Raw genomic sequence first — 11,150 nt, forward strand, 5'->3', positions numbered from 1 at the left:
GGGGGGGGGAAGCTGGTGCCTTCACTTCCCGCGCCCCCCTCCCCACCCCAGGCTCTCGTCCTGGTGAACAACAAGATCTCCAAGATCCACGAGAAGGCCTTCAGCCCCCTGCGGAAGCTGCAGAAACTCTACATCTCCAAGAACCACCTGGTGGAGATCCCTCCCAACCTGCCCAGCTCCCTGGTGGAGCTCCGAATCCATGACAACCGCATCCGCAAGGTGCCGAAGGGCGTGTTTAGCGGGCTGCGCAACATGAACTGCATCGGTGAGTGCTGCACAGCCTGTGACGGTCCTCACCCTGTGGCCAGCAGGAAAGGCCCAGGGAGAGGGGCCTCTTCCAGCAGGACCGGCTGGGTGCCACGGGCAAGCCTGGGGGGCCTCGCAGGACATTCTGGAGGCTTGTCTGGGGACATGCCCCAGAGCCGCCAGAGCACGATGAAGTGAAACATGGGGACCACAGAGAGAGAGAAGGGAAAAGGCTAGTACGGCCAGCCAGCCAGCCCTCGACCAGCAGGGGCCAGGCCAGGGCAGCTGAGCAGCACCTCAGTCTCTGGCTCCCCTCCTTTTCTTCCTGCTCCACTTACCCCCTGAGGTCAATGCCTGGGCCAACACCCTTGGGAGCTAATGGTCTTGAACAGCCAGGGGTTTGCTATTAGCCCAGTAAATTAGTGGAGCTGCTTTCAGGGCTACATGGGGAAGCAGGGCCCATCAGGCCAGCCCAAGCCAAGACCTGGGGCCGTGCGGGCAGCCACCCAGCTCTGGCGCCAAGGCTGAGGGGGACTTCTCTCCTAGAGATGGGCGGGAACCCCCTGGAGAACAGTGGCTTTGAACCTGGAGCCTTCGATGGCCTGAAGCTCAACTACCTGCGCATCTCTGAGGCCAAGCTCACCGGCATCCCCAAAGGTAGGAAGGCAGGCCTTTTCCCCCATGCTGTCCAGCTTCCATGGCACAGATGGGCACAGATGGGGGGATCTGGAGACATCTGGAGCTACCAGTCAACTGAGGGATGGCTTTGGTAGCCCTCTGCTCCCATCTGCCTCCCCCCACCACTGCATACAAACCCCGCCTGCACACACGGCCTCCCCTCTCGCAATCAACTCAGAGCACCCTCTTTTCCTGGCAGACCTCCCCGAGACCCTGAATGAACTCCACCTGGACCACAACAAAATCCAGGCCATCGAGCTGGAGGATCTGCTCCGCTACTCTAAGCTGTACAGGTGGGCTGGGGGTCCACACGGGACACCCTGCCCCATTGCTCTTTTCTCCTCTAGTGTCTTGGTACATTTCATCTGCCCTTCGTAGGTTGGGCCTGGGCCACAACCAGATCCGCATGATCGAGAACGGGAGCCTAAGTTTTCTGCCCACCCTGCGGGAGCTGCACTTGGACAATAACAAGCTGTCCAGGGTGCCTTCTGGCCTTCCAGACCTCAAGCTCCTCCAGGTGAGAGCGGGGGGGGGGGGGGGGGGGGGGGGGGGGGGGGGGGGGGGGGGGGGGAAGCCCCCATGCCAGGCTCGGTAAGACAGAGCGAAACAGGATCTTGCTGAGCGGCTGGCCGGCTGTGTGGTCTGGGCAGCTACTCCTGCTGTGTCTGCCTCTGCCTCCGCATCTGGACAGAAGCCATCACAAGGATCCCTCCCTCAGTGCCAACGATCTGTGCTGAGGAAGTAGGGAATGCGAGCGGGGACGCCCCCAGGGATGGCTCCACTGAGTCATGGGTGGAGAGAGGGTGTGAGGGATGAGCAGGAGCTGGCCTGGTAGATATTGCAGCTGAACTCCTAGGTGGGTGGGACACCAGAAAGGCCCGGCAGAGCCTGGGAGGTCAGGGAACAGTCTGGGCACTGGAGGTGCACCGATTTGTGGCAAGACAGGTCTAGTTCATGGCAGGAAGTAGGCTGATGAGGGGGTGAAGGGTCTTGCTTGGAGCTCTTTCAGGGACCCCGTCCCTGGCTTGGCTTCCAGTCTCTTTCTCGGCCCCAATCACTAGCCAGGAGACCTGCCATTCCTACAGCCTGTCCAGCCAGAGCCCAGTCCAGACAAGCCCTTTATCCGGGGAGGGCGGGGGAGGGCAGAGCAGCCCGGAAGCTGCCACAGCGGCCCATGCCCGGCTAAGCGCGCCCTCTAGCGGCCGGCGTCCTCTCTGCCTCTAGCGGGCGCTGCTGCAGCCTGAGCACCTCCCCACTTTCGTCCGTGGGGTTCCTTACCCCACTCTCCCTCCTGTTTCCTCTGCCCCTCCCCTAGAGAGGAACTTCAGGAAGTTAAGAGCTGCTAAAGAGCAAGTATCCCTGGGGACTGGATGGAAGAGAAGGTCATCCACAGGCTCTTTCTCCTCTCATACCTATGGGTCTCTGGAGTGAGAGGCTGCTGCCCAGAGGCAGACACGGAGCCTGGGGGGCACAGAGGGCAATGTGGGCGCAGGGACTGTCTGTGAGCCCAAGGTGCCATCTTTCTTGCATCCAATCCCACGTCCCTTGACTCTCACATGCCCCTGACTTCCCACCCACCACACACCGCAGCTAGGCCCTTTGTCCTGGCCCCTGGTCACATACCAGTGCCTTAATCCCGTCCAACACCCACATGCCCACCATACCCAAGCCTCACTTTGCTCCTCCCAACAATGGAAGAATCACATGGATCTCAGAGGGCAGGCGCTGCAGTGAAACCACACCATGAGGCGTCCAGGCAGGACCCAGCCCGGAGGGAGGGCCCAAGCCCTCTGCTGTCTGCCCTCTGTTTGGCCCACACAGGCCGGAGCAGATTCGGACGGCAGTCAGGGGTGACTGGGCCCCCAGCACTGAGCCTGAGCCACGTCCCTCTGCCCTCAGGTGGTCTATCTGCACACCAACAACATCACCAAGGTGGGCGTCAACGACTTCTGCCCTGTGGGCTTCGGGGTGAAGCGGGCGTACTACAATGGCATCAGCCTCTTCAACAACCCGGTGCCCTACTGGGAGGTGCAGCCGGCCACGTTCCGCTGCGTCACCGACCGCCTGGCCATCCAGTTTGGCAACTACAAGAAGTAGAGGCAGTGGCAGCCGCTGCGGCAGCCTGGGCGGGCTCTCTGGGGAGCACAGCAGAAGGGAAGGACAGAGCGACGGAGAGAAGCCAGTGCCCAGCTGCACCCAACCCAGCCCTGCCCTTGATCCCGGACCCCAACTCGCTGCCTCCTGACGCCCTCACCCTCGCTCCCAGGCGTGCAGATGGCGCCCGAGACCCAGCCCCCATCACATGCGCCTCGGCTTCAGCGCTGCCCCTGTCCCCACTTCACAGCCACTCAGAGGCCCCCTCATAAAGCGTTCTTCCCATGCATCCTGAGATCAAATAGCCCGAGGCTCCGGTCCGAGGAAGACAGTCCCTGGGTCTAGGGGGTGGGAAAGGGCTACCAGGGATGGAGACAGCCCGCCCCACCTGCCTGGCACACATTCCTTCTTCTCATATGCTTCCAACTTCCAACCCTCCTTAGCCGGGCTTGCTACCCTTGGCCTTCCATGGTTCCCCCACCCTTCTGCACGTTCATGGCCCATCTATCTGAGCCTCCTTGCTCTACTGGTCTCTAGACCAGTATCTTCCTGTCTGTTTCTCTGTCTCTCCCTGTCCCTGTCTCTGTGTCCATCTGTCTGTGTCATCCTCCCTGTCCTTGCTGACATCACTGAACTGGGTCTGGTGCCTGTCTCGCTGGGCTTCTGCCCAGCTCCTACCTAGGCAAGCCAGGGGGCAAAGGGCAGCTGCCTCCAAGCCTGCTCTGCCCCCCCCCAAGTCTGGACAGTCCTGGAGGAGGCCAGCATGTGGAGGTGAAAAGGCCCAGCATCCTGCTGGACTCAGCAGCCAATTTTCCTTGCCCTTCCCTTCCCCCACGATGGCTAGTTGTCCCCTCCCTTCACTTCTGGCCCCTGGTGCGGTGGGGCTCTGGAGCAATCACGCCCAGCTTGAGGAGGAGCTGCTTCTGAGGTCCGTTGTTGTCTTTCCATTAAAGAAACACTGTGCACTATGGCTGTGTGCGCCGCCGCTCTCGGGTGGCACTGGGGACTGAGAAGACGGGGAGCCAAGATGGGCCGCTGCTGTTGGGGCGCCTGGGTGGCTCAGTTGGCTGGGCGTCCGACTTCAGCTCAGGTCATGATCTCACAGTTCGTGGGTTTGACCCCCGCGTCGGGCTCTGCACTGACAGCTCAGAGCCTGGAGCCTGCTTCAGATTCTGTGTCTCCCTCTCTCTCTGTTCCTCCCCTGCTCTTGCTCGCTCGCTCTCTCTCTCTCTCTCTCTCTCTCTCTCTCTCTTTCTCTCAAAAATAAATAAAACATTTTTTAAAAGTTTAAAAAAAAGAAAAGATGGGCCGCTGAGGCTGGCTCCCAGGCTCTGCCTGTTCGTGTCCATTCTGAGCCTTGGGCCTCCTCTTTGCAGCTTTCCCTGCACTCAGGGAAGAGGCCTCAGTACCTCCAGGTCTGAGACTGGACAAGAAGGCCCTTTCCACTTCTGTCTAGGCTCTTCCATTGCCCCAGCTGTCCTACTAGGCTCCTAACGCAGGCTTGACTGAGCGCGCACCTGCCAGCTGGCGAGCAGCAGACCAGACCCTCACTCTGAGAGGGGGCCCTGGAAGCCCTAGGGGCCCTGTGCGGCTGCCCTATTGGGATGTGGGAGCTCAGAAGGAGGCCCAATCACGGCTGCTGTCAGAGCTGTGCGCAGCACCCCAGTCGGCACCAGGGGGCGCACTCTCACGCAGGACCGCCTCCTCGGGACCCGACGGCGAGCCGTGTGAGGCCGCCTGTGCCCGCCTGGCCTGGACTCGGGACAGGCACACTGTGTACCAGCAGGGCCAAGCCCAGGTTGCCATATTCTGTCCCTGGCTCCCAAGAAAGGATCCAGGACATGACCTGAGAAGCCTACTCGCTGGGGATACAGGACTGCCCCAGAAAGGGCACCGTGAAAGGGACAGCCCCCAGAGCAATGTGCCCTCAAACAGGAAGCCCAGAAGACTGGGGTGGTGTCGGGCTTAGAGCCTGGCTCCTCTTCCTTCATCCCGCACGAGGGGCCTGCACCGTAGGTGGTGGGAGTCAGGGGTGCCCTGGGCAGCCACAAGCCACCAATAAAAATGGAGCAGGCAGGGCCCGTGAGGAGTGCCAGCCCAGGAGAGAAGGAGCCCAGGGGTGCCATGTGCTGGCCCCAAGCACGGAGCTGCGTGCCCTCCTCCTGGCCTGGCACCAGGGTGCCCAGTGTCCCTGATTTTCCAGTTTTGGGGATGGGAGGCACCGCTCAGCGGGGTGGCCCTGTGGTAGAATGTCACCTGTCGGCATCATAGCACTATTCTGGGCCGTGTGCTCCACAGCCCAGCAATCTCTGCTGAGCTGGCAGGCTCAGGGCAAGGGCACTGGCCAGGGTCCACGAGTCCGCCTCAGTCAAGTCCCTTCACTGGCCACAAGAGGGACAGCTGGCACTGGGGCCACCAGCCACAGATCGTCTGTCCTCCCGGCTTGCTGCCTTTCCTTTCCCGTCCGCCCCCTCTAACTCGGGGACACAGGTACCACGACAAACTAGGGAGACAAGTGTAGTGGTGCTCACAGCCCAGAGAAGACCCTGGTGTCCTGCAGGGACCCACACTCTGCCCACATCGGAGGCCTGAAGGCACCCAACGGACCACTTGGGCCCTGGAGCGGGAGCCCAGGGAGGTGAACAGGGCCAGACCCCACAAGAGCTTGTGAGTTCTGTCTGGAAAACGGGGTTCTCTATCCAGAGCAGTTGATCAAAGATGAATTCCTTAGTCTCACTCTGCTGTCCAGTGCACTGCCAACTATTGGAGGAGCAGGAGGAGGAGGAGGATCATACAAAAGTTGAGACTGACTGGGCTTAAAAATCAAACCCATGGCAACATCCAGGCCATCCATGCCGGCCACCGGCTGCCATCCCCCAGGCACTGTTACGCCATGCAGAGTGCCCTCTACAAGGAACTCTGCGCCTGGCTGAGGTCATAGGGCGCCCCACGTGGCAAAACTGCAGAGGGTTGGCGTGGTCCACCCGGGGCTGTGGGGACACCAGGTTAGAAAGCCTCAGCAACGCCTGAAAAGTGGCAGGAAACATGGAAGGACAGGACAGGCTCCAGCCCTGGACGTGGGGACAGATGGGATGTGGGGCCCCAGGAAGGGAGTGGGCAGGAGGGGAGTGGCGGAGTGTGGGACCCCCGTGTCTGAGGCCCCCAGAGGAAGAGGAAGGGGCCGCAAGAAACACAACCAGTTGGGAGAGAGCCCCCCAGGCGCCGTGGGGGTGTGGGTGCAGCTCAGAGGAAAAGCCCAAGCCTGAGAGTGAGCCGAAGCAGGGACGTGCGTGCACACACACACACACGCACGCACACACACACTTGCACACATACACACGGGGCAGGGAAAGTCCGGGGAGCAGCTCATTCGGCGAGGGCTGTTCTGTGAAAGAAGCAGCTGCCCAGCGGTGGCCCCAGTGACAGGGGCTGGGGTGGGGGCCATTTCCAAGTACTTACCACGGGTCAGGTGCCTTCTGGACCTGGTGGGGCCCAGCAGGAGCCTAAGCCGAAGCCACTGCTTGGTTTTAGACAAGTTAGGGCTTGTTCAAGGGGCAGCCAGCCAGGCGTCCGTCGTAGACCACGGCCAGGGATGGGGGCGGGGCACCTCAGAAGGACAAGCCCTCCTTGAAGGGCCTGAAGGGGCGGGTGGAGGGGCTGATTTGAGAAATCTGGGACCGGTGATCATTCACTTCTGCTCCCTGCAGTGGTCTCCAGGCCCCATCCCCATGGGCTCCAGCCACCTCCACTCTGGGCACGTGGGGCAGGGCATCCTCGTCAGGGTGGCATGGAACCACTGCGGCCCTGGAGAGCCCAGGCCCGCCCTGGCACTGCAGGGCCCAGGGGCTGCTGCACACAGGCTGCCCGGGCAGAGGCTGGAGCCAGGCCGGCAGGAGCTGCTTCTGAGAACGAGAGCCGACTAGGTGCTGCAGGCAGGCACCTGGGGGCGCGGGGCTCCTCAGGGGCCAGGTGAGGGACCGGTGTGAATTTCCCGGGGTGCTGTAACAAAGGACCACAAGCGGGTGGCTTCGAATGAAGAGTGATTCCCTCCCGACTCTGGAGGCCACAAGTCCAAACTCAAGGTGTCTGCTCGGCCTGTTCCCTCCAAAAACTCTAGGGGATGACCCCTTTCCTGTGTCTCCCAGCTTCTGGTGACTCTAGTCATTCCTTGGTTGGCGACTGCCACTCCAGTCTCCGCCTCTGTCTTCACATGGTTCCTGCTCCGTGTCTGCGTGTGTCAAATGTCCTTGTGCCTCTCATAAGGACACTTGCCGCTGCACTTAGGGCCCGCCCACATACTCCAGAATCCTCTCTCCATGTCAAGATTCTTAACTTAATCACACCACAACATCCATGTTTCCAAATAAGGTCCCGGTCGGTCTGGTTCCAGGGCTTAGGACACACACAGGGCTGCAGGTGACCACGGACCACTGACCTGGAAGGCCCCAGAGCGAGGGTGGCCACCAAGGCCTTGGAGAAGTAGGGGAGGAAGAGTGTGACATCAGCCAGGGACAAGGTGAACACTCAGAAAAGAGAGGGCCCTGGGGCCCAGCCAGAAGTTCCCCCACTTCAGTGTTGGGCTGAGGAATTGCGGTCCCCAGAGGCAGCTGTGACAGCCACAGCAAAAGTGGCAGGAGAGAAACCAGGCAGAAGAGGGGCGGCCACTGCTGGGCCCAGGAGGAGGGGCGTGGTGACAGGTGGCCTAGCAGCTGGGAGACAAAGCATCCAGGCAGAGGAGAAGATGGGGGGGCGTGTTGGAGGCAAGTGACAAAGGGGGTGGCCAGTGGGAGGAGGGGAGTGGGTTGCTGTTACTCAGTGAGGGGCACTGACCAAGGCCTGAGGCTCCTGAGGAGGCAGGAGAGGCCAAGAGCACAACGGGAGGAGGTGTGGGGCTGAGAAGAACAGGGCTGGGGGCGGGTGCAGGAAGCAGGGAGGGCTGGGCGCCCAGCCAAACCCATTGCCCTGCTGGGTGCCCAGCCGCAGCTCTGGGTCCCCCGGAATGCCCCCTGAGCATTTTCAGTACAGAACACAGGGCCTGATGTAAGGAAGAACTTCTTGGGAAGCGTCCCCGTCCACCTCTGTATAGATGGAGAGGCCAAGAGGGGCTGACCAATGAGCAAGCAAAGGCCATCAGTGACCCGGGGAACATTTCCCTGGTACCCCGGCCCCCTCACTCCCAGATCCGACACTTCCCTCTCGGCCTCAGGGCCACAGGCTATGGACCAACTATTTTGAGCCACAGAAAGGGCCCCAGCCCCTCTCCTGGCTCATTAGCTGTTTGGGGATTGCCATTTGCCAGAGACAGGATCTTCGTGACACCCTGTGGGGCTGCGGCTCAGCGCCGTCAGCTCTCCCGAAGGCCACATACCTTGCTCCTCGGCCAGCTGACTTTGAGCACAGTGGGCCTCCTCACAAAGGCATGTGGCACAGCGCACTCTGGCCTGGGCTGGCCTTTGGCAGCACCCCTGGGAAAGAGGCGAAGCGCCGGGGCTGGGTGTTCCCCGCGGTTGACTTTCTCCCCTCAACCTGTTTCTTCCCCCTCCGTGTTCAGGGGCCACGCCAGCAAAGTGGCGGCCTGCACACGGCACAGGGGGACGGGGGGCCGTGTCATCGTGTAAACAAGGCAGCCAGTTCGGAGTTCTGGGAGCAGAGTGCATTTCACAAGATGGTGCTAATGCACCCACGTGCACAACAGCCATCAGTAAAATGAACACGCCCCCAGAGATGATCTGTATGTCCCCTGGTCTCCGAAGGGAGGCAGTGACAGTCCCCAGGGAGTCTCAGCTCTTGCCTTCAGCCCCTCCCAGGCGCGCACATGTAAGCCTCTCCCCTCCCCCTCAGCACCCATTTCTTCCCCACTGTCGTCCCCAAACTGCCGACACCTGTCTGCTAGGAGGTTGATGGACACCTGAGTGTTTTCTATCAGCCAGAGTGTCCGCCTTGCCCAAGGGAGGCTCCCGCAGGAGGGCGGCTGCGGAAGGCTGGACCGGCAGCCCGCCCCATCTCCTCTGGCTCTAGAGCCTGGGGCCTCGGGCCTGGGACGGAAGGGCGCGCCACTGGGCCACACTCCAGGAGCCCACTACACTCTTGGGGGGCTGAGAAGGGGACCCAGCTTGAATATGTGGGGTAGAGGAGGCCATAGGCTTTTGGGAGGTGCTCCCCACCACTCAGGGCTCCAGTTCCTAGTGTGGGTGCCATGGGAGCTGGGCCAGCACTCCATCTCCTGGTCGGAGGGGGGGGGGCCGCCCAGCTTCACTATCGGATCCAAGTGGGGTCTAGCGCCCCTTTGAGCGTGGGACGGCGAGAAGAGTGATCCCCAGGCTGTCACCAGACATGAGGCTCCACGGACAGCGCCGAGCTCATGGTGGACGCTCAGGAGATCAGGGGCTGGCTTTGGCTTTCTTCTTCCCCATTCTGGGCATGGGCGCCGGGGCTGCTGTGGGGCCGAGCGAGCCAGCGTTGACAACAGCTGGAAGTTCTGTGCCCAGGGAACACCCCACCCCGCCTGCGGGGCAGCCCGCTAGCTTTCAGAGCGCAGACCCCTGGGAAAAGTGCATAAGAAACGCGAAGGAATGTGTGTGAGCGAGCAAGGAAGGGGCGTGAGAGTGAGGGTACGAGAGCATGACGGGTGAATAACTGTGTGAGTCCGTGTGACAGGCCCAGGAGTGTGGCCATGTGCGTAACTGAGCAGGTCAGAGTGGCTGTGAGTGTGAATACATGTAAATAACTATGAGTAAGTGTAAATGTGTCTGATGAGATGTATGCGTGAACAACTGAGTGTGTACACGTGTGTGTGACAGTATGTAGCTATGTGTGAGTAATGGGGTGTGAGTGTGTCTGTGTGCGTGCTGGTGAGTACACAAGCATGTGTGACTGAGCATGTGTGTAGTTGCAGCATTGGTGATATGATTGAGCATGTGAGTCCACGTCGGCGTGTGTGAGTGCGTGTGAGTCCATGTCAGTGTGTGAGAGAGTGTGTGTGTGTGTGTGTGCACGTGACCTCTGCCGGCACTGAGGGATGCCTGGTCTCAAGGGCTCTTCATGGGAGCCACTGCTTCCTGTGGGGAGACCCGACTTGGGGGGAGGCGTGACAGTCCCCTGGCCCAGGGCCAACCCTTTGTGTCCTTTAGGTGTCTGTCACCGTGCCACCTCCTCACACATGACTACACCTCCCCTCCGCCTGCCACTCCCCTGCTAGGTCCCCAGCGCCTAGTCCAGGCCTTGCATACAGGACACCCGGGGCCCTGTTTGTCCAAGGCAAGAAGGAATCTGTGGCTGCGTCCTCCTGTCTTGTACCTGACACATGCTTGGGCTCTGAGCCCTGCCTGCTCTGGGGCGGTGATGTCGCCGCGGGCCTGTCACTGCTCTGTCCTACCGAGTCAGCCCCCTGCACTTCTGCTCCATGGTCACAGATGGTGGCACCGGCCTCATCTGAGTTTGGAGACACCCAGTGTCGCTGGAACGGGGAAGCGTGCGACTGCGAAGAGGAGTTGGTGCCTGGCTGCTGAGTGTCCATGGGCACGCACCCGAGTCTCTGGCCACCGTCGTGCCTGAGTGTGTTTGTGGGTGTGGGTCTTCTCTGCGTTGGGGTTGTCTGTGTGTCTGTCTCCGTGTCTGGAATGTTTGTGTCCCTGTGCATCTGTCTCTGGGTGTCCACCTGTATCTCTGGGTCCTGTGTAACTGTGTTTGGAGGTCACCACCTTTGAGAATCCGTCATAAGTCTCACATTCAAGAGTGAACCCCCCGGGGGCCACAGGGGCCCAAGAACCCAGGCTAGGAGACTAGGAACCAGCAACGCAGCTCAATGATCTACTTGACTGTTAGGGACAGGACCCAGAGGGCAGGGGTCTTGAGAGGAAGCGGCAGCGGGTGCCCTAGTCACATGCTCATCGTTCTTTCCCTTGGCTTCCAGGTGCCAGGGCCACCAGGTTTCCAGGCAAGTCCCCCCCACCCCCCAGCGCCCTCAGGGGCCCTGGCAGGCCAGGAAGGGCAGGCACCCCAGCGCATCCTAGGAGACAGAAGGACGCGCTCCGGTAGTGTGGCTCTGGAGCCCCGCGGGCCCCCGGCGCGGCGCGCCGCCCCCCGCGCGCGCTCCCTCCTCCCTTCTCCTCCTCTCCCCCCGCCCCCCCCCC

The 11,150-nt window shown here is 61.3% G+C and overlaps 1 protein-coding gene across 1 annotated transcript in view; it reads left to right on the top strand.

Annotated features, from left to right (window-relative positions):
• Positions 1-3,986, top strand: part of BGN (biglycan) — a 13,934-nt gene extending 9,948 nt beyond the window's left edge. Inside the window, exons 3-7 of the mRNA XM_029929719.1 lie at positions 52-265; positions 793-903; positions 1,124-1,217; positions 1,303-1,441; positions 2,824-3,986. Coding sequence (XP_029785579.1) covers positions 52-265; positions 793-903; positions 1,124-1,217; positions 1,303-1,441; positions 2,824-3,021 — 756 coding nt within the window. The 3' untranslated portion in view covers positions 3,022-3,986. The remainder of the gene's footprint in view (positions 1-51; positions 266-792; positions 904-1,123; positions 1,218-1,302; positions 1,442-2,823) is intronic.
• Positions 3,987-11,150: the final 7,164 nt, after the last annotated feature.

This window comes from Suricata suricatta, chromosome X, assembly GCF_006229205.1.
Source record: "Suricata suricatta isolate VVHF042 chromosome X, meerkat_22Aug2017_6uvM2_HiC, whole genome shotgun sequence".
Lineage (NCBI taxonomy): Eukaryota > Metazoa > Chordata > Mammalia > Carnivora > Herpestidae > Suricata > Suricata suricatta.